At 36.6% G+C, this 24,560-nt stretch overlaps 1 protein-coding gene across 1 annotated transcript in view; it reads right to left on the bottom strand.

Annotated features, from left to right (window-relative positions):
* Nucleotides 1-24,560, bottom strand: part of Gabra1 (gamma-aminobutyric acid type A receptor subunit alpha1) — a 51,297-nt gene that overhangs the window by 8,370 nt on the left and 18,367 nt on the right. Inside the window, exons 4-7 of the mRNA XM_038327184.1 lie at nucleotides 18,519-18,739; nucleotides 14,268-14,350; nucleotides 8,208-8,351; nucleotides 530-682 (exon numbers count right to left, since the gene is read on the bottom strand). Of these exons, the coding sequence (XP_038183112.1) occupies nucleotides 530-682; nucleotides 8,208-8,351; nucleotides 14,268-14,350; nucleotides 18,519-18,739 (601 nt within the window). The remainder of the gene's footprint in view (nucleotides 1-529; nucleotides 683-8,207; nucleotides 8,352-14,267; nucleotides 14,351-18,518; nucleotides 18,740-24,560) is intronic.

Below are 24,560 nucleotides of genomic sequence, written 5' to 3'. Positions count from 1 at the left end.
AATAATTTCCTATTACATTGTCTTGACATACAATGTTAAGGTTATTTTAGAGACTCTAATAGAAAAGAGTCTAATTTGGAATGCACTTGAGAGGTAAAAGGAAGTATCTATTTCTTTGTTCACTAGTGACCTCTCCTAACTTAAGGCAATCCTGGTTTTAAAAGTAGGCTGCTGCTATTTTTCACGATTCTCAAAATCATATGCTATATATGATTTTAAAATGTTTAGGTTATTACATTTTAATCTAGTAAGTGCTTTTGATGTCTGTTTCACTGTCTTCTATGACAAGACATCAAATTAAACTTATAGTAAGACATTCTATTTGTATTAGCAAAACAGTTTTCTATGGAAAGACATTAGTTTTCGAATCATATCATAATAGAAATGGTAATTCTTCAAAACTTTTTAATAATACAAAGTTCAAATTTGAACATCAAGTGACATTTTTTTTTTCATTTTTATTTGCAATGCCACAACAATTGGCAAACTTCCCCCTAGACCTGTACACACATATATTGATTCCACTCACCAAAGACAGTTCTTGCTGGCACCGACTCTCTGTTCAGCCAGAAGGAGACTTGAGAGAGAATAACTGTCATTATGCATGGCAGGTAAGTCTGGATAACAAAGTAGCCAATTTTCCTCTTCAGATGGAAATGAGTAGTCATAACCACATATTCTCCTGAAGGGTGAAATGGACAGTGGATTTGAATAATGTGCCATTTCCAGGGGTTTCAAATGAAGCAAAGTTCTAGAGCTTAGCCACATCTTTTTATCCACATGACATCTATATGCTAGAGGGCAAGGAACACTCTCTCTGAGGATAATACAGAGCTTTTTGACTGAGGATTCTTTCCTATTACCATTGTTGAATCATATACCTAAGGGATAAAGTTAAGCCTATATTTCCAGATTGATCCTTAAAGTGATGCACTCAATCAGATGTTTTCAACAAACAAAACCAGACTTGGTTTCAAGTGTGACTTTGCAAAACAGATTGGGAATGCCAACTGAGCGAGCTTTGATATGAATGTTGGAACAGCTGGATTGTAGTGTCAAGACTTCCTTGGGCCTTAGATTAGTAATGGAATTTGGTTAGAAATAGAAAATTAACAGCAAGGTAAACTCCATTATTTCTCCAAATTTATTTCCCAGAATCAGCTGTTAGTATTTGGGAACACATAACTCTCTTTCAGGTATATAAAGAATTCTTTGGATTTACAAGGAATATTATACTGGTAATAATAATTTTCTGTTCCTTTTATTATTTTTTTCAGTATTAGGGATAGAACCTAAGACATGCACATGTAAGGAAGCTACACTGCAACCATATCTCTGTAACCCTCCTTAGGGTTTATCTCTGTCCCTAGCCTGGACTGGAAAGCAATGCTAGGCACTCTCTAAGATCTTTCTTTTTATTAGTCTGAAACACTAGATAAACAACACAAACGACATAAGGGTGAATTTTTGTTCATGTTACATCTATTCAACTGCAAATCTTCAAAATGTTCAGCCTGATTGACACAGAATTTATATGTGTATGGATACACGAGAAAATAAATCTATTCAGAATAAGAAATCATCATCCAGTGTAGAATAATTCCCTACCAGTCCCCTTCTTCCTATTCTAAGCTTCTCAATACTTGATGGATCACTTAACAGCAACCCCTGGACGTGACTTCCGTTGCTCTAATGTGACCACACCTCCTCCAGAGCCCAACTCTGGTGATTCAGTTTTCAGTCTCTTTCCTCCCTGTCACTGTCCTCATAGGATGCAGTAGTGGATGTGTCTTCTCAATAATACACTCCCACAAACTTGTTTTTAATTCTTTTCGTTTGCCTGCTCTTAATAACTAATTGATCATTTTCTTCATAAATTACTGAGTTCTTGGTCAAATCATCGTTTCTCTTTTTATTTTCAAGTAAATGATGTATGCTTCTCTCCTCAAATCCCTCCCCTAATCTTTCTTGGATGACAAGATTACCCTCTATCTCTCTTCGTACTGGCTTTGTGGTGGTATAAAAATGCCTGCCGATTTGCAGTGAAAATAATTTGGTTTTAAAATAAAGACCTCTAAGAGAAATTCAAAGAAGACAAACAATAGCTTTTCAAGGTCCACTAACAACTATGCTTACAATCAAATTGCAGTTCACCTAGCATGGCTGTGTACATGATATTCCTATACTGAAGAATAGAGTTCTAGTCCAGCCTAGGTTACATAGCCAGAAAAAAATCATAATACTTTTTTCCTTCAAAATATTGACCAGCACATATCTGTCTAATCATTGCCAATAATATATTGGATTAGTCCTCACATATAAAAGGTTTAGAAGGAGAGGATTCTATCATCACAATTGATTTCACCTCTATAGCATCTTTCATCCCTCTTTTTTTTTCTATGCTTACTGTTCCCATCCCTTTTAGAGACTAATTGCAATAAGCTGTCTTATCTTCTACCAGTGACATCTAACTCCAGTTTTTTTTCCTACCTTCAAATGTACAGGGATTTTTTTTTTTTACTTGTAGTCGTAATATCCTTCCTACTTAAAATATCTCAACAGACTTCCATAGAGATGGTTAATCTTAGTAAGTAACTTGAGTGTATTGGATAGAACAATTCTAAAAGTGTCAGAAAGGGTGTTTCTGAAGATCGGAATTGATCAGGGAGCTAAGAGTTGAAGACCCACTTTGAACGTAGGTTGGACAACCCAGTTTCCAGCCCAGAAGCTGAAAGCCTGAGTATGAAAATATGCATGACTCTCTCTGTCTTACAGTGATTTTGCTGCTGTTCTAGCTCGCAGGCATTAGACTCTGATTGCTTCTTTGGTCCTTGAAGTTGGACTTATGCTAGCAACACTCTTGAGAATTTCAATAACCACAAGTCCCTCTTGTTCTGAGACTCCAAGATTTTGACCTAAGTAGATTTGATTCGCCCACTTGGTGCCGTATATTCTACTATGCAACATGCCCCCAAACCATGGAACCATCCAGTTTTGAACTAAATTATAAAAATTCCTGAGCCAACGCATACTTTTTCCCCATTTAATTATTTTCCTTGGTAGTTTTGTTAATAGCGGTAGAAAGCTAACATATACAATTATCTATATCAAAGTTTCTCAAACTTACAATTGGCATTTGGGATCGAAGAATTGTTTGTGGTTTAAAGTCCGTCTTGTGCGCTGCATATTATTTGATTTTATTCCTAAATAGTTCATATTATTCAGATTTTACCTGAAAAGGGGACCCTAAAGCAATAGATATCTCAGACTTAAATTTCTCAAATAATCTTTCACTAGAGGAGGAAAGACCTAAACTCTGGCTGAAGGGAGAAGGAGCTGCTTTCCAGAGAAAATTCCACACTGTTCCAACAGTTTGTCTGAGATTACCACCAGAAAATCAATATGCTAATACTTCCCAGATTTTATTTCATCTTTTTTTGTAAATTATAGTCCTGCTAAAAGAAAGATAGACTCTAGCAACCTTTTATGCTTCCTACTGCTACCTATATTAATTCTCTGTTGTCAACTTCTCCGAGAATATTTTTTTAAAGCCACTGTGTTTGTGTCACTAAGACCTGTTAACCTAACTACGAGTCAACAGCATCAGGTGATGCTTCTTTCCCTGCAATGGGGATAGAAATGGTCTGCATTACACACAATAAGGGATAATCTCTTTCCTGTACTCAAGGTTCTTTACAATATAGATTAACTAAGCAATGCCTGCTCACGCTTTCCCATACATCTTAACATCTTTGTACCTTGGCAAGGCAAAATCTATTTGACTTCTATTGCTGAACATTGTGTACATCAATCGACTGAGAAAAGCCCAAATACCAGGTCCTCAGAAGGACAGCAAGAACTGTCCTGAGGGGAAATTTTATTAGCCTTGGAAGGAAATAAGTTTATTTGAGTTTAATACCCAGATCTATTTTCTATTTGTATAGCTGTGGGCACCACACATAGACTTTCTTGCTCTCAGTTTTCTTGTCTGTATCATAGTAAAACTCTAGTATAACTGAATGAAGAATAACTGCTCAAACAGGACATTACAGAAGAATGCTAAGATAAATTTTAGTTACTTTCTTCATTTCCTTCACTCTTTGCCCATATCGGACCTGGGGAGAAGTGTTGTCAAAAGAAATGCATTTAGAGTTACAGAAAAAAATAACATTCCTAAATTCATCAATTGGTATTAATGCCAACTTCAACTTATTGAATATTTACTAAGTACTTTGTACTTTAATTACAGCTGCTCTTTATACTCATTAATTAAAACTATGTTATCCATTTTACAATCTCTTTTTCAAATATTATATACAACCTTTAGTGGTGTCATTTTGATTTCTCCATGAATTGTTGGTGATATCTTCAAGGTAAATAGCAAGAGAGCCTAATAGCATAAAAGCTCAATTTTCTGAGATCTTTGTTAAACTTTATCCTGTGTATATATGCGAATGCTGTTTTTCCATCCCAGGGGTACACTTTACTATCCCTAACTATTTATTCTACTGTGGCCTGAAAAATGTCATCAGCCTAAAGGCAAAAAATATCTCATCTTTCATAAAATGTCAGGAAGATGAGCATCTATCTACATATATTCCTTCATCTTTTGTTATTTGCACTGTGACATTTTTATAAAGAGTCTGTAAAGAATATGATTCTGGAGAGTTACTTTTTGACATTATATTGTATTATAAACAATGTATTTTTCTGTGAGATTAGAAAATTACATGAGGGCTTCCACTGTTTTGAAAGCATCTTAATTTAAATAAAATGTAAATAGCACTGGCCCAAAACTTCTAAATACAGGACAGACGTGGCAGCAACACCAGAAACAAATTGTAGTCATTTAAAAATTAAAGAAAAACAGAAAAAAGAAATGCCCATATCTTAATATGAATTAAAAGTCTAGACACCAATTGTGTAATAGTAAGTAAAACAAATTAGCATTGTAGAAGAAGTAAAAGTTAAATATCCTCAGAGAGAATCTAACCCTGAGGGAAGCATGTAAATTAAAGGTGATAAAATCCCTGATATATTACAAATTAAGATTAATGCAACAATGGAAGTGGATATAATTGGGAAAATTGGTATTTGGAGTTGGTTTGGAGGTAGCTTTCCCAAATGCTTGTTAAACATCTTGGTTTGTTTTCTTAGCCATCCTTTTCTGATTTGTCTACATTATATGACACTGTTGAACTAGCCTATTTGCTATAATGCTCTGAGGATAAAATTTAACAGCATGTGTGTGACAGTATTTGTAATCCTAAATAGTGTGTAGATTTACAGTGTAAGGTAGAGTGGTAGATGTATATTCTTTCTGACTTGGGAAATCAAGTCTCAGTCAACGTGTAGAATGTTATTAAGCATTGAGTCCATATGGAATATTTTCCAATTCCACGGGGAAAAAAAGGAAATGTGCTTTTGTAATGGAACACTTAGACTAACCAGATCTTTTCTCTCATTTGAAATATGAATTAGTTGAGTAGAAAACCACAGAAGCCTTTTCTCTGAAGACCACACACCAGGCATAACAGATAGGAGCTCTGAATGTTGATCACATATCAATCCAGTCAGATAAGATGATCCCTGATAATGTTGATCTAGGAAGTTATCTTTCAGACAAAATCTAGAAAGGCCTCCTTATCTAAGAAAGGTGACGCTGTGGTTTTTCTTAGTCATTTTTTCTAAGGATAAAATATCATAATTCAGAAGAAACAAGTTATAATCCAAGCTTACTAACAAGCCGTCAGATCAAATTAGCTTTGGAGAACAAAACAATGTCAAGTTGTCCTTGAAGATTTTAAAACCATTACATGAATTACTTTCTTATTCTTTTCTGGATATTGATGTTATTCTTGTCCCAATGGTCAATGCGATGATTTCATTTTTCTTTACATGAGCTGCAATCACTGACCTAAAAATCTCAGATACCGTGGTAGTCTCTCTACAATTCTCACATTACTGAAGTGATATAGAGGTATTTGAACCGCCTGTCACGGGATAGCAAGATGTGTGTTTACAGGTAAGTAGGATAGCACTGATAAACATTGTAAGGAGCCCTTTAGAATTGACAAGGTCCCTCAAAGGATATTAAGGTGGACAAAGATTTTTTTCTATCTAGTAACTGTTTTGTGTTTAGAGATATCATTCTCTGGTCTCCTGGCAGGAAAAGGCACACACACTAGCATGACCACATGAATTACTGCAATATGATTGTCTCCTTGATATCACCAACTACCATCACAAAAGATTAAATGTGTCTGTGTATATGATACTAAACACAAAGAACCAGGAATATTGGCTACAGTTTCCCAACAGAGACACATACTACCAACATGAAAACTTGCCTCGGGTTGTAATTTTTCCTCAAGTAACCTAAGCTACATTTTCCCCTTATTTACTCAAAATATTTATTCAATGCCTCCTCTGCCATAGCTACTACAGAAAATAATAGGGATAAAGAAAACAGACATGATCTCTGCCCTCACAAAAGCATTAGCACGGCACGTAGCGCCCATTATGATAATTGCAGTTTATGTGTTCATCCACTCTAGACTTCACCTTCCCTGATAGCGAGGTCTGTGCTGCGGCCATCATTGAAACTCTAGTGCCAGTCATGATACCTTACTTATCAAAACATTCCTTTTTAAGAACAGAGCATGTTTGGGTACTTTTTCAGCACATGTTGTAAAACAAAACAAACAAAAAACAACAAAAAGAAAAAGAAAAATTTAGGACTGGAACAACAGCCATTGTGCAATAATTTGAGCATCTACTGTGTGATATTCCTCAGTGTTTTATACTTGGGCTGCACCCCAACTTCTAGTTTTCTTCTTAGGGATGAGGCTAGAACCTGAGTGTTTATTCATGCTGTGCAAGTCACTCACCCTGAGGTACATCCCCAGCCACTATCTCATCTTTAATAAAGTATGTCATTTTGACCCCTTAAATGGAGCACAAACTTCTGTCTGGAGAACAAGAAAACGTTTCTGTCTGGCGAAGGAACTGGCTCAACATTTTCACGCTTTTGGTGATAGTACCAGGATGTCTATCCACATCCTTCTCATAGTAGAGAGGAAATCATAGGATTTCCACCATGCTGCTGCATTTCTAATAAGGGCAAAGTTGAGAGCAGATCCCCTTCATCTTATAAAACAATAAGCATAACTATTTTAGCTCCTAAGGAAGTGATGGGTATTTGTAAACCAGCAAAAGACACATCTTGCTTAAAAATTAGGTGATTGATCTTTTACATGAAAATGTTAACATTTTTAGAATCCCATAATAAAATCAGAAACAGAAGAGTTTTGTTGTCATTGGTGGTCATGGTATTTTCTTGATAAATTAGCATCGCTGCTTTTGTACATGACATCACTTTTTTTTTTGAAATCACAAATTAAAGTGCATTAAATAAATTCAAATTCTGTGAGATGTGTAAAACCAATTATTAGCTCTTAACAAATATTTAGCAATTTAACACAAGTAAAATACAGAAATTTGAGGAGAAGCATAAGTTTTCTGATTTGTTATGTCCCATGTTTAATTTATAATATTTTATTATCAGATTTCAAATAATCCAAAATGGTCCCTTGTATTACTTAACTATTTACAATACCCTTAGAACCTTTGGGCACAGTTGGCTTGAACATTAGTTGATAAAACTTTATCTACTTTTAATTCCAAAATGGAATGATCAGTATTGTATACCTCCACTGGCTTCAGCTGTGGGACAGTCTTTTTGGTGTCCTGTGTATAGTGATCAATGCTTAAATTAATACATGATTTTTTGACTATGACAATAAGTACCATTTAGAGGCCACAAATAGCTAGCATTTATGTACTGACACTATGTGCAAAAGGTTGTAGAAAATTATCTGCATGGGTTTGATCTATTCTTCCCAACATACTGTAGAGTTACTACAATCAGTTGGAAAACTGAAGGCATAACAAAATAACACAGACTTTCATCCATAACAGTTTATAACTCCAGTTTCTGTTTATATCTCAGGCTACCCTGATCATAGAGAACCAACCTCTTTTATGCAAATAAAAAAGCCAGACATACTAAATGCCAAGTACAGCACGGTAAGCCCAGAGTTTACTCCTTTCCAACTTTTCTGTTACGAGGGGAGTTACAGAGCTCTTACATTTTTACTCTACATTTTTCATCTCCTTAATATCCAGAGTAATTAAACTGAACTTACCTGTACTAGATTGAACAATTCCAGAGTCAACTGTTTGTCCAAGAAGGTCATACTGATTTAAGCGTGACCCATCTTCGGCGACAACCACTGAGCGGGCCGGCTCTCTGGTCCACTCATAGACAACTTCTGCTCTTGTATAAGCATCTAAGATAGAAAAAAAGAAGAGCATAGTTATACATCTTGTCTCTTTGTTCTCTAATGAGCTGAATGTTCCATCAGCTTTATATTTTCAACATCATTGTTACAGATGGCACGCTAGAAAATGAAAGCTCAAATTCAGTTGATTGGTAATATAAATATACATTTATTCTGAGAGTTTCTTTGAGTCATTTGTTCACTCCTATCATTGAATACATACAAAAGATACAGCATTGCACTAGTATTGCTTTAATAGACATACACAAAGTTGCTGACTTTGTGTGACTTATATTGGCATAAGAGAGACACAAATAGAGAGCCAAAAGAGATATAATTCCACAGAGTTTTTAAAGTCATACTACTGGGTGAAAAAGGGATGGAGGGAGAAGCACTACAATTAGATATGGGAAAGAACTTGGAGAGACTCATAGTCAACACTTTTATAAATGCAAGTCCAGAAAAGAGAAGGTGGGCAGAACAGAGGTCAGAAGAAAGAACTTGTTCAATAGACAACATGCTTTGCGGTTGTTTTTTGCTTCTATTTGTTTCAGGCAAAGGTGTGACTCAGTTGAGGAAGACTAGTATATCCACAGAAAAAGGCATGAGATTAGAGAGAATAACCCTGGGTCCATATGTACCACATGGCGTACAGTAAATGGAGAACTCTCAACAGAAATGTTACCGTAGAGCCCGTGGCCAAGAGGCTGGCACTGGCATTCTTTCAAGTTGATTATTTGTGTGGGTATTTATATCATGATGCTGTTTATTTTCATTAGCCAAGTCACTGCTAGTGAAGACATCTCCCATATGAGGTCCTTAATCCACTCAGATTAGAGGTGAGTGGATGGAAACGAAGGAAAGAAAGAAATGAAGGGGAGGGGGGTAGAAAGAAGGAAGAAAAGAAGTGGCAGGAGGGAAGAAAACATTTCACAGAATTTCTGTCTTTCAGTCACAGAAGACCCACTTCAAATGACTGAGATGCTGTCCTCTGTTTAGATCAGATGAGGAAGAGTAAGCTGCTTTAGATTATTTGATGGGAGGGCATGGCAACGAAGGTTGGCCTTACGATACAAGCTTGAATCCCTGGCCGATGGCCAGCTCATCCATTAGTCACATTGGGCAATGCTCCCAGGGACCAAACCACTTTCAGAGGGCTATGAAAATGTTTTAATTTATTTAAGATCTAAGATCAATATAACCTAAACTGTCATGTATTCATCTTTATACCACCAGTTATAAACTATGATTTAAATAATCTTTTGGAGCAATGCCCCTCCCACAAGATAAAAATATTTAGAGTTCATTGAATTCTTAACACTGGCCTTTTCAAGACAACATTCAAGCTCAGGCTTGAGAATTATGTTCTAAAGTATTGTAAGATTTTGGATTGTTGTTGTCTTTTACTTAAAAATGATACTATCTGCAAAAACCACACTGACTTTGAAATAAAACTTGGAACATCACTTTTGTCTGAGCTGAGAGATGCAGGAAAGATGAGATCTTGCTTCCCCATCTTAGGTAGGCATCCTGTCTGCTCTATCATCCCTTATAAGTCAATTTATAGCAGCCACCCCTTGAGAAAAGTTTTATAGATGTTTGAAAGAGAATAATTTAATGTATCTTGAGACAAATTTAAGTGACAAATGAGTAATCTATAATTTGGCCCCACAGACTTTAAACATTTCCTTATTTTCCGTGGGTAAAAGATAAAGGTGTTTCACCATTCCACAGAGTAGGACAATTTCATCAAAGAGGAAAATATAAAATTAGACTCTAAAAATTCTCTTAGAAAAGGGCAGAGCACACAAGTTGGTGAAGTATCTATATTACCTGCAGTCCATACACATGAAGTTTTAGGAAAATAACTTTGCTGGTTAAAGCAAGCTTTTGTTTTCTTACTGAATTCAACACACTGTATTTGCTAGGGCACGAACTGACCTAATGTATCTCTTGGGAAAGCTTCGGTGGCCACATGCTTTTATCACATTTTATAGACAGTACACTGGGGCACAGAATCAAATACGTGTTACAAGGTATGTCACATGTCAGTGGGGAAAGAGATATAAAAGCCTAAAATGCTATTCATTCTGCTCTGTCTCATTTGAAATACTTTTCTCTAGAAAAAAAAAGTCCACTTCACACACAAGCCAAGGAAGTCGACTGGTTCTGTAAATGTCGAGGAAGCTAATTCTAGAGCTCATGCCATTTTGGAACAGCTACTATATTGTACAGTTGTTGGCAACAGTGGCAGCACGGTATCATTTTATACTTGAGTTGTCTCTGGAATGCTAATACGGTTAGAGCAGGAAAAGTGGTGTGCTATCTTTGATGCCTCATGCTTCATATTTTTAGAAGTACCGTGGTGTATGAAAGCATTCCAGCCCTCGTATCCAGTGCAGGGAAGGTTCACATCACTCACTACATTGAGTTTTTCCTGGAAATTTCCCTAAATAAAGAATGCACTCCCAGGATGCAAGCTGGTACTGTAGGGTAGAGTAGATAGAAGGAAAACACATAATAGTTTGTGTGAACGGATAATTCTTAAATATAAGGAAACAAAAGCTGATCAGTCAAACAATTTAGGACTTGATTCCAAAGGGCTCACTTTTCCTTGCAAGAAATGGTAAAAACAAAAGCTACTGGTTGAGGTTATGAAATAACTTAGTGTTAGTACTGCATGCACACCTGTATTTACTTTCAAGAGAAGAATTATAGAATCAAGTTGGAGTGCCCGCTATCAGCCTCAGTGCCCAGGTTTTTGTATTTTCCTTTAATTCTTCACTCCTCTTCCATATATCACCTCAAGTTTGAATGCTGAAAAGCAAAAAGGTACTTAAAACCTGGTTAGTATAATCTTTCTTTATTCAACGAACATCTATCTACTGAATTGTGCTACCCTCTGCAACAGAAAATGCTAAATACAATATACCCTGCTCCTATAGTTTTGGTTGTGAGCCTAGCCTTTCACGGCTGAGCCATCTCCCCAGCCCAACCCTGCTCTTATAATAGTTGTAGCCTCCATACAACAGAAAGTGCTCATGAATAAACAAAAATGATAATGAATACCTACAGTAGTAAACATTATACAATAAGTGGGGTAAAGAGATCAAGAAGATTGATGGGGCCATATATAGATTACTATAGAACCAGTGGGAAAGAACTGAAGAGGTCCTGGCCATGCTGAGATGGGGAGGATGAAAAGACTGTCCCCAGAGATGCAACCTAGAGAAGCACAGCACAGCACAGGAGTGGCCACACAAGAAACCCCCAGGAGATGCAACCTAGAGAAGCACAGCACAGGAGTGGCCACACAAGAAACCCCCAGGAGATGCAACCTAGAGAAGCACAGCACAGGAGTGGCCACACAAGAAACCCCCAGGAGATGCAACCTAGAGAAGCACAGCACAGGAGTGGCCACACAAGAAACCCCCAGGAGATGCAACCTAGAGAAGCACAGCACAGGAGTGGCCACACAAGAAACCCCCAGGAGAAAGCTGCTTAGACATTTTTTTCTTTAACTTCATTCTTTTCGTAGGGTACCTTATTCGTTTTCTCCCCAAGTCCCATTCCCTTCTTTTAAAATACCTCTCGAATCCTTCAGATGAATACCGGTCTATTTAAAAATATATTCTGCCCAACCTCTTCTGGGTACATAAGCAAAGTAAAACACATTACATTATACTGAGAAGTAGGTAGATGATACTTAGGTTTTTGGAAAAGCTTTGATCTTTGGGGCCACTATTTTTTTTTATTTTTCTTACCAACAATCCCTCATCTCCCTGAAAGCAGATGCAAGTGCTTGAGATGCCATTTTGTGATGAAGAACTTCATGTAAAGACACCCTTTGTTAGGAGGTTGGACTGAACAGACTTCAACCAACAACGACCTTTATATACCTTATATAAAAGTGCATGGCCCCTTTCCTTTAGTTGTCCCCACTACCAAAGTATGTCTTATTGCAAATGAAACTTTAATTCATTGATCAAATGAGAACACATTTGAAGCCTAATTGAAGTTGAGAATAATTGGTAATCAATAAGTGATGGTGGTGACGGATCAATACTGTCTTAGGAACAATACAGTACGTGATCTTCGATCTTCTTCCTCCTCAGGTTACATTGTGGACTGGGAGAACTTATCAAGGATCATATATTTGATGCACTATTTGATATCCAAGTAACATGTAATAGCATCATTATTAGAAATGGAACTCACTCGGGAGAAAACAGCAGAATCATAATGTAAAGAGTACATTGAAACAAGAAGGGGGTGGGAAAAGGACGTCTTCCCTAAAGTCCTGTTTAGCTGGAAGGTTTAGAGTAGATTAATTTTGAGTCTTCAGGATAGAATGTGATCCATAAATAGAGAACAATGTCTCCCCATGACTAGAGCTGCTAGGCACATGAAGGCCCTTCGCTATTTTCTTTGCTTGCAATCATCCTACACGATCACTATTTTTCTTCTATGAATCATATTTTACCAAAATAGTTGCTCAGTCTGCCTGTCTAGTGGGAACAGTAAGCTAGTTAGGTAAACCAAGATTGACTCAGTCCCTGTCTGAAATCCCTCTGCAGGAAGCCAGGAATACATTATCCTCACTCCATGTATGCATTACAGTCAGAAATAGAAGGGGAGAGAGAAGCTCAGAAAGTCCAGCTCAGCAGCCCAAAGTTCCCTTGTCTCCCCAAAGGTACTCCTTGGTGTTGTTTTCAAACAATACAGATCCATAAAGTTGACACAATAGAGATATGTCTACGATACTAGTAAATGGAAACGAAAGCATCCATACATTCATGAATTCCACGGGACACTCATTCCAACCTAGAAAATTTTAGAGATGATAATTTATTTTCTAGATATCTCTATAACATGCCTTTGAAGATATATCTTTAAAGCATGTTTGAAGAAAAACACCTACACTTTGTCACAAGCCAGCTATGAATATTTTCTTAAAACCTTGTCCGACATTGTAGATTCAATAGAGCAATCCGCTTTTATTGGAATGAAAATGTATCTATGAGATTCAAGATTCTTGTCCCTTTTCCATAAATACTACTTGATGCTGCTTTTCTACTAGATGGTTTAATTCATGGTTTTTATTTTAGTAAATAAAAAATAACCCGGGAACTGGAGAGATGGCTCAGTGCTTAAGAGTGTGCACTACTCTTCTCAGGATCCCGAGTTTGGTTCCCTGCACATAAAACAGGCAGTTTTTGGCTACTTGCACCTAAAGCTCCAGAAGAGGATGTCCCCTTCTGGCCTCCACAGTTGCACCCACATGCATGATGTACATTCACATAGTGTCCAAGCTAGAGTTACTATTGCTGCGATGAATTACCATGACTAAAGCACCATGGAGAGAAAGTGGTTAATTTCAGCCTACACTTCTGTGTATCATCCCTGAGAGCAGAAACTCAAACAGGGCAGGACCCTGGAGGCAGGAGCAGATGCAGAGGCCATGGAGGGTGCTGCTTACTGGTTGCTTTCTCTGGCTTTCTCGGTCTGCTTGCTTGTACAGTCCAGAGCCACCAGAGCAGAGGTGGCACCACCCTCATTGGACTGAGATACACACTCCAACTAATGACTTATTTAAAAAAAAATGTCTTGCAGCTGGATCTTACAGAGGCATTTATCTCAATTGAGTTTCCTTCCTTTCAGATAAGTCTGGCTTGTGTAAGCTAATGTAAAATTAGCCACCATACATAAAGACACACATACATACATGAAAATAAATGTAACAACTTTTTAAAAAAATAAAAGTAAGGATTAATACTCATAGGCAAACAGCTCTTATAATATCGGGCTGTCTGAATTTTCTTGATGTATTTGTGACTCTCCAGCAGACCATAATGAATTGTAAATCTCTTGCTTAAGTTTAGATCTTACAGAAGAATAATGACAATTTGAAGAAAATTTACTTACAGCTTCCAAATTTTAATGGGCAGGCATGGGCATCCATAGGGAAATCCTCCAAGTGCATTGGGCATTCAGCTCTCACCGTCAGTCTTATTAATTAAGGAGACAGAATACAAACAAAAGCTCCATAGATTAGACACTTGCAGATAATTAGAGCTTGACGTTATTAACTATAGAACACATATTACCAAAACAGATTATATGGACATAAAAGGTATACCTATGATATATTCCCAATAATCAAATGATCTAGAAAGATTTATGAGCTACCATGATTGTTTTCTGTAATTTTCTGGTTGTCTTGTAAAAATCAACAAGGTTTGATTTTGAGAAAGGAAAAACATTACTGGTGTTTCTTATAACAAAGTACATCCACTAATTCATCTAGCTATGGGAACTCTTCAGAGAATTAAAATAGATATAATCAGATATATAATTGCATAGTCAAATAATGGGTATAGTAATTTGCCTGATTTTATTATTAAACAATGTACACCTAAATTGAAATCATATTGGAAGTCCTAAATATGTATAATTATTGTCTGTCAATTAAAGGTACAAAAACTCTTATAAAAGAACATGATAATTGCCACTTGATCCTTAATTGAAAAGGACACAATATCAGCAATACCAAGAATACCAGCAATACCTCCTGTCCTAGACATTCTCTGAATCCTTCCCCAAACCGCACCACTGAATGGGACAAACATGGAACAGGTGAAGCAGAAAGTTTCCTGGAGTTTATGAGACTGGTTCATGCAATGTGCAAACACTCCTTGATGATTTTTTGCGAAGTAGGACTGAATTTCCAACAGCCAGTTCTATTTGCAAACCCACTGCCTAGTTGAGGCAGGGCTCTACTGTATTTCCTATCAGTCGCAAATGTTCTGGGATTGTGGACGACTCTACTCATGTTTTTGTTTGTTCATTTGTTTGTTTTGATTTTGAGACTAGCTTTCTCTGCATAACAGGTCTTGGCTGTCCTAGAATTCATTTTGTAGACCAGGCTGGCCTCAAACTCATAGAGATCTAGGTGCATCTGCCTCCCAACTGCTAAGCTCAAAGGCATGCACCATATTCATTGAGACATTCTCTTCATGTTTTTTAAAAAATATGCTAAAGGCCGGGCGGTGGTGGCGCATGCCTTTAATCCCAGCACTCGGGAGGCAGAGGCAGGCGAATCTCTGAGTTGGAGGCCAACCTGGTCTACAAGCGCTAGCTCCAGGACAGGCTCTAGAAACTACAGGGAAACCCTGTCTCGAGAAACAAAAAAAAATATGCTAAAAACAAATTCATTAAAATATAAATATATATTTATATTATGTATATATAATATAAATTAGTAAATATATATATATATTTGTGTATATATATAGTAGTAAAAAGAAGTATGGGAAGATTTGTGCTTATTTTCTTCATAAGATTTAAAAAGAAAAAGTTTTATTTGAGTGTGTGCATGGATATGAATGCAAATATTCCTTGGTACATATGTGAAAGGACAACTTCCAAGAGCCCGTTCTTTCCTTCCATTATGTGTGTCTTGGTTCCCCTACCCACTGAACCACATAGCAGAAAATGTTTGAAAGATTTTTAGCAAGTCCTGCATTACTCCTTCTATTATGTAGCTCAAAAACGTGGTAGAATGGCTTTATAGGCAATTAAAACAATTAGGTCTTATAATACAGATAAAGGCATTACAGAATGCATGTTAATATTTGTATTACATGTTCAACTATTTTAAAAGTTGGCAATGCGAAAAATGGTTAGTAATTTAGTTATTGGAATGTGTCATATATTTATGTTAAAGAATTTTACAACCCCAGAAAACATTAATGCAAAACCATTTAGTGTCTGAACATAATTGATACACGAAAGGAATAAGCACTGGGTTAGGGTCAAGCACAATTGGACTTTAGTGGAGAGGAGAGTTGCCTGTATGTAACTAAAGTGGATTTTACTTTGCAGCATGCTTGGGTCCTGCTTGAATGCTGCCATAGTCTGCATATTCATATCTATTGGTCCTTTATTTTCTTTACCGTTGTTATTCTCCCCATATTCTTAAATCCTATTGTGTTTTGACTAGATTGATTCAATTCCTAAAGAGGTTTTTAAACTACTTTTTCTATCTGTTTTCATCTAAATAATTGTTTATGAAAACATGCATATTCTGGCAACATCTCGCAGAGGCAAGCCATCATTCTAATCCCATATTAAACACAAACAACACAGTTGAGACTTTTCCTTCCTGTTCTTCTTCTTCTTGTCCTCCTCCTCCTTCTCCTTTTCTAAGAAGGGGATAAGCCCCATAAAGATGGCAGCATGAGGCTTTCCCTGAGACCTGACTTCTGGGCCACCGTATGCAGTCAGTCATTGAACGCCTCTTTGGGATCAGATGAAGAAACATATTATACAAGATTTTCTTGGTCTTTGCCTGTATTATCCCCTCAAAACAAAACCACAAACTCAGAACATGGCGTGAATTTCTATGTTGGTGTCTCAGTGCCTCTTCCTCATTCCTTCATTCAGTCACTTTCCCCAGTGGAATGTGAACAAATTACTTCTATGTTTTCGAATGAAAAACAGGGGGGCTTTTCTTTTTTTCCCCTTTCGATTCAACACAGAGAAAACCTCAGGTTACAATTGTCCTAAAGATTTTTCCAGGAAGAAAACAAAGTAAAACAAAACAAGCAAACAAGAACACCAGGTAGTGTCTTCTGCTCATGGGCTCCCTTATTAAAGAATCATTTTGAAATACCTTAATTGGAAACAGGTGCTTAGCTTGCGGTAGCTGGGAATTCTTTCCCCTTTGCTCCATAAAAGGAGATGTCTCCAGTTTTGATGCTACTGTGATTTGTATAGATGGAGTTGCGGCAGCTTACAAACAAGCATGCAGTATGAAATGAGAGGGATGTTATGAAGTAGCACACACGAAATTATAGCTAAACCGGGGACACAGAAATATTTGACAATAATGGGAAGTTCATAAAGACAGGATGTCAAGAGGGATTGCAGGTGTGAAATAAATTGCAAATTCATGTCTTCCATGTGAAATACACATATTTCAATGAAAGCATTTTTATTATGAATTTTGGAGAAGGAAGCTCTTGCTAACTTCTGCAGAAGGCTTTGGACAACTAGATATTTTAGATGAATTAGGCAGCCCTGCTAATGTGATTTTGTGTTTAATTTTTTTAAAAAAGCAGTAAAAGAAAACACGGGTTGGAAGTGGTAGTGCTCGCCTTGTTATCTAAGGTGTTTTATATGAAAGGTCAGAATTTTATATGAAAAGGAAACCTTTGTTCTCAATTATTTGTGAGTATGGAGAGAGTTATGCAATTCCTAGATGAAATCGGAGGCAGACAGTGTTATATTGGCTATCTCAGTGTAAAGAAATGATAAGGATACCATGAGTTCGGGACAGAAGGCAGTGAGGCCAAATTTTAGCTAAAAAAATAACCAAACATAGGAAACACTGACCATTCCAACCAATAGTCATAGTGAGCAACCAACTTTCAATTGAAAAAATATATATTTGTTTTTGATTTAAAAATCAAAGAATAAATCATAGTCCATTCAAAATTTACATGTTAATAATATATAAAACTGCCCTTCTATAAAAAATCATTTAATTATTTTATTTTTGTGATTCATGCTTCCTTCATTTTATCTCTAAGATGCTGTATACTTATGACATGCTTTTCAGTCAGTTTCAAAGGAGGAAATTTTTTATAGCATACCCACATATGTACACACACAGTCTTCACATTAAGCCAAATTAACTATCTTTAGCTAAGAATACTATTTGAGAAATTACGTATTTCTTCACATACATAATTCCATGTGAATTTGTAAAAGAACTTTATACAGTCATACTATTCACTTTGTCTTCTATTTTGGCAGAAAAGTTTTTGGATATCTACCATTAGATAGCCTCTAGAAATAGCCTCTATATCTTATCACAATGCAGGGAAATATGAATTTCATAATAGGGACTAAAAGGTCCTCATGTTGAATTAAAGCAGATTGGAAATACAGCCTCTGCCACGTTGTATTACTTAATCTAGACTTCATTTACATCTTATTTAACATTGCATGCATTCGTGATATTTGAGAGCATTATGATTGCTTAGCAGAATAAATTAAAAAGTACAGGAAACCCGAAGACCAAGCGTGGCCTATCAGCACTCTGAGGATTTACTTCTTGTAGCAGAATAGGAAATACAGATGTTTTCCCGCAGGAACCACAGCAGTCCTTACCTCATGGTGTACAACAGCGTGCCGTCCTCCGTGATGCGCAAGAGTTTGTTAGGCATGGTCATGTTATGAGCCACAGACTTCTTGCCATTGTGGAAAAACGTATCTGGAGTCCAGATTTTACTGGCCATGAGGTTGTTTAACCGAAGAACTGTCATGGGCCCTTTGAATTTTAATCTTTCGTCCTTCCAGCTTTGACGAAAAAACACATCTATTGTATATTCCTGGATAATTTGGGGAAAGAGCAGAGTTCAGTCTTATGTTTTGCTATAGAAATGACTTACAAATACGATTTTGCAAACTCATTGTGGCTTGGGTGACATTCTCAGAAGCAAATGTGGAGTGGCACTTACATGTTAGTGTTAGAGGAATCAGTGGTGGCTTTTGCAAAAAAAAATTTAATATATGGATGTTTGTATGTGCATACATACACACATGTCTGAAAATTTATGGGAAAAATGTTCTCAATTTTCTCCTTAGATACCTGAGAGTACAACAGAAACCCCCTTTGTCACCAATAGTAAAATAAAATCGATAAATTGCACTTTGAAATATAATCGCATACTTGCAGGTTGTATGTAAAGGAGAATATTTAATTAATGGATTTCAGCAGTAAGAAGAAAACATAATATTTATAGCTCCTTTGTGTTCCCTGTAAACCTCATCATCAAACTCAAGCCAATCATGGTGCTATTATAGATGAAAAAATCCTTTGGCTAAGGAAATGACTTCTTGTTTCTTTTTTTTTTCAAAAATAGTATATGTAGCTCCCCAGTTCTCCTACATAGTGAACAAAGCTATAAAAATATGGAATAAGTTAATCAATTTTCACAAGTAATGCAAACTTCTTTTTCTGTAGAGAGGGGCGAGAGAGAAGAATGCAAAGAGAGGAGGTGTGTGTGTTAGTGATCATGCGTGTGTGTATATCTCGTGAGAGATGTGCGAACCTCGTCGTCATTCACAGCCAGGGAGTCTATTTATTTGACTAAGCAGTGCATTCCTTATGGCATTACCCAGAGATGAACATCTGCTCATCTAAAAACAAGCGATGTGACTTACCAACTCCTGAAATTGAAAAGGATAGTGTTCATCTTCCTTGCAGTACTTGCTACATTGGCACTAAATTTAGGACTCAATGGTTCGAAATAAAGATTGCCACAGCTCCATTAATCTTAGCACACTCAAAACCAGAAAGGCGGGTGGCTAACTAGAAAACATTATGCCACATTTTCCTAATGCTGCGAGGCTTGATGCTTCTGAAAGTAGCTGCTTTTGAATCCTGTGTGTGTCATCCTTAGGACATATAAAACAAATTATTTCTTTCTCTAGGCAGTTTGTGCATGGTTTTAAGTACCTGTCTCTTTCTTCAGTTTTAAACAATATGAAGCGAAGTCTGAATGTATGTTCACCCTTCTGGCAGAGGTTTGATATTGTTCAGTCATCACTGATCCATGACGTTACATCATTAGTGGATGCCTTCTAATGCACCACGTAGCTAATTGGGGTGACTGATTTACAAAGAAGGAGGTGAACAAAATGGTGCTATTTTGTTGATACGGGCCAGACAAGTTACCATTATTTTTGTTGGGTTTTACTGTGTCAGAGTGTCAGATGGAAATCACTGGGATACATGATAGGAATTTGTTTGCTACAAACATTTGTTAAGCATCCATTAAACTCAGCAAAGGGAGAAATTATTAAGACTTGAGTTTTAGTGGAAGGACTCATGGAGGACAGGGATTGTAGATTAGATGATGAGGCAATATTACAGAACAGTGCATATCACTCATACTATATATAGTCTTGTGCTTATGTCTCCTTATCGATATGATATCCGGTGACCTTTCTATTCTTCTTTATCTAGCTACAGTTCTCAATACAACGGAATGACTTTAGACTGATTCATACTACAGAGAATATCTACAGGTAAATGGAGATCCCACGCATACCTAAACAGATTCTGTTCTCAGAAACACCATTCTTTTGCCAGCTCTAAGGGAGATTCTGTTTGTTTGGGTTTGGTTAGATTTTGAAAGCATAGTAGGTGTTAAATGTAAAATAATTTTCAACAAGACAATGCCCAAGAGCAATGGCTCCAAAAATTATGTCAAAATTGTTCATTTCCTAACATTTGTGTTTTTATTATGTTTCTATTCAGCTTTATTTATCTGTGCTAAAGGATGACAGTGAAATCACCTTTCCCAATTTTGTTTGAGACAATTCTTCAAAAATAACACACACACACACACACACACACACACACACACACAGCAACACTAAGGGTAATATATATATTCCCTCCTCTTCTCTGTTAGAGGAGAAATAAAACCTAAACAAAGGCAGTTGATTGTAATCATATCTCACATAACTTCAAATAGAAGCGCTCTCTGCCCCATGTTTTCTAAACCTGTTTATATGATTGAAATGGTAGCACCAAGCAACTTCTAGGATGCCCTTATACAACACGAAGTAGCCCCCAGTATCCCAATTTGTCAGATCGAGATTGGCCATTTGGAACAATACGAGCCATGTTTCCCTTTTCAGAGAGATGAAACAAAATTTAGGGAAGATCCATAGTGATAATGATTATGGGTATAAAATCAGTACTTGTTATTTGCCTTCCAATATTATCAACCCAATTTTTAGGCTAGAATTCTTTATAGCTTGGGATCAAGAAAAAGGCTATTTGGAACAAGTGACTTAGTAAAAGTTACATGATGGGAATTTGAAGAAGGTTAAAAAAAGCAGTCATAACCAAGATAAACAAAAGCAGACGACGGAAGATGGGACTAAGCAGAAGAGACTGAAGAAATGCCAAGTTTTCCTGAAGGAGTTACTGAAGTTTCAAAATTACGGCTCCCACCTCACAAGAGAAAATCTTCCCCAAGTTTTTCTGGTTAATAGAGTAGATCCCCAGAGAATATGAGTCTTATTTCTCAAGATCTGGGACAAAACATCCACTTTGTACCTAAATAAATATTGTATTGAAGTGTTCCGGTTCGTGCTATTTATTGACATCTGTGTGTGTCTTGACTTGATACATTTTAAGCAGCACAGGAAGCAAGGCTGTGGGATTGTGCAGCCTGGATATTTCTGTCAGAGCCTAGTGCCCTGGGAATGTGCTGTTTGATGGCCAATTAATGGTTTTTAAAATAAGCTTAAGGAGTTGACCTCATTTTTTTTTATTCTAGATGAAGCTGGATGCCTTGGGAGCTACGCAGTCTTCAGGGACTGTCTGCTGAGGTTTCAATTGGTACTCTTAGCTAGTGGGTCACTTTCCTTTCCTGAGAGCATGCAGATAAGAATATTCTTGAGCTGAAAGGTTTGAAATGGGGAGTAGATAGAATAACATTTAAATAACATTTAGAATGTATTAGGACCTTGAAAACATTCAGTAATGACAAGTTCAACTATTGTTACTATTAATCAGATATTTTATTAGTTCCTGCTTAAAATGTAGAGAAAGCTATTCCTGTTTGTAAAAAGGAACTTTATCATCCTGTCTTTAAAATTTAACTGCCTCTAAATAAAATTCCTTTTTATACTTAATCTCCCATAGTATAATTTAAATAATTTTCTAAGCAAGAGAAGAGGTACAAGATCCAGGACCCACTTTGCAATTCAGTTGTAAAGCCTAATTAGATAATATCACAAAACAACTGTAACACTGTCTAAGAAATTATACACAATGAGAAAGATCAGTTTCTGTACACCCTCTGTTTTCTTTTCTGAATGTTTGAGTTTTGTTTTTGCTGTTTTGAAGACAGGGTTTCTGTGTGTAGCCTTAACAGTCCTGGAACTCACTCTGTAGACCAGGCTGAACTCAGACTCACAGAGACTGGCCTGCCTATGCCTCCCAACTTCTGGAATTAAAGGCATCTTCCACAGTTACCCAGCTCTTTTATAATTTTTTTTTTCTGAAATTTATATGTGAAATGCAATTTTGTCTGCTATAGGGATACAGACAAGTAAAATCATCCTATAATATATCTTTATTTTAAGGCAAAACTACAACATCATTGGTCCCTTGAATTCCTGTTAAATTGAATCAATAACTCCAAAGCATAGTCAAGTCAGTCAACATCCTGCATGGATGGAGGAGGAAGCTCCACCTATCACAAAGGAGTTATTGGCAACTGGTGACTGCTAGGGGAAAGGATAGTCTGTTTTCATTTGGAATGTGGTCTCTACTTGGCTGCCCAAGCTCTAATGGATGGCCCTAAAACCATAAATATTGGCAGTACAAATAGGACACAGTGGGCTCAAAATAAGAGCCCATGAAGTTGGAAAGGAGATTCTCTTGGCTGATTGTGGTGGTAGTTAGAGGGAAGAGAGGCTCAAAGCTCATTGTATACATGGGTGAAATTCTTAGAAGAATAAATATAAATGGGTTTTTAAAATAAAAATAATTAAAGATTGCTAAACATTTTAAGGGAATTTTATATTTCACTTTTGGCTTCCTTTGAGTGCTGTCCCTTAACAACATAAGGCACCCTGTCAGATGCAAGGGACAAAGGCAGAATTATTGTAAAAAAAAAAGTTTAAAAGTAAATATAAAAATAAATAATATTATTCTAATTCGATGACCTTTATTTTTATTCCATTGTCTTCCTTATCAAAAGATTCAGAACTTAAGGAAGAGGGTTTAGTTTAGTTTACAATGGCCCACAAGAATTCACATTTTTTTCCACAGGAATTGGGCTTCTAGTTTGTTTTTTTGTTTTTTGAGACAGGGTTTCACTGTAGTTTTGGAGCCTGTCCTGGAACTAGCTCTTGTAGACCAGGCTGGCATCGAGCTTACAGAAATCCTCCTTCCTCTGCCTCCCGAGTGCTGAGATTAAAGGTGTGTGCCACCACCATTGCCCAGCCTGGGTTTCTAGTTCCATCAACAAGCAACTAGTAACTCTTTACTCCCTTTAAACTAGCAATGCACTCGCACTGTGATGTCAGTAAGACATGTTTGTCTTTGCAACTTCTGATTCCACTTTAAGAATGAAAGACATTAATTTACAATAAAAAAATAATTTCACCAAGCAATACTGTGCATGCAACTAAAAGCAGTGTTAAATTTTATGTCGTGGAGTTTGATTGAAACACAAGTAAGAGCAATTAGTTTGGTATGGTTTCAATGATAAATGGCAAGCTTTTCTTTCTCAATTTGGTCCCTGTGTAAACACAGAGTTCAGAGGAGTTTAGAAATAAGAAAATTCCCTTGAAGCCAGTGTGGGGGTGGGGTGGGGGTGTGATTTAGATCATTTCTAATCTTACATGAATGGGTACCTATAGTAACACAGACATCTGAGAGATTTTGAGCATTTGGCTTTTAAAATTTTACCCAGAATACCGAATATTCTGTATCATATGAATATGATTTTATTATATTGTGCTTTAATTGGGTGGTGGTGAGACTTTACTGCGGCCTTATTTACTCCTAGAGACAGGTTTGCAAACTCACAGACTGCATCACCTTATAGTAATAAGGACAAGCACAAGCACTGTAGGAGGGCAATGAAGCCTGGGAGTGAGTGAAAGAGAATGATGCCGAGATTAAGAATGCCTAATATGGAATTCAGGAAGAATTATTTGAGTTTCCTTTTAAACCAAGAAAACTCTGCAGCTTTTACTTGATTTCTCCCTGAGCTACGACGAAATCAAAAACACATTTGTATTAAGAACTAATAAAAGACATCTTAAAATAATCAGACATATTTGAAATATTCATAATGGTATGTTTTCATGACATCTTTACAATGTTTCAGTTATATTAATGGAACTCTTAAAGTTTCTAATATTTTTCTATAAAAAAGAAAGGACAGACACACACAGTTCCACTTTTGGAAATAATTTGATGCATATTTTGCAGCAAAGAACATCTCTCGGTCCTGCATTTCTCCCTCTCAGTATTTTTTTTTCTTTTAATTAGGGTCAAGTGTTCTCTCAACTTTGATATTCATTCTCCATATATAGCCAAAAAGGATTCAAACATGGTGGTACAAATGGCTGCTTGTTCTGGAATAGCAGTGCTTATCTGGAAGCTTGACACCC

This window comes from Arvicola amphibius, chromosome 4 (genome assembly GCF_903992535.2).
Source record: "Arvicola amphibius chromosome 4, mArvAmp1.2, whole genome shotgun sequence".
Taxonomy (NCBI): domain Eukaryota; kingdom Metazoa; phylum Chordata; class Mammalia; order Rodentia; family Cricetidae; genus Arvicola; species Arvicola amphibius.
The sequence above is the reverse complement of the archived record's forward strand: the minus strand, read 5'-3'. Positions and strand labels throughout refer to the sequence as shown.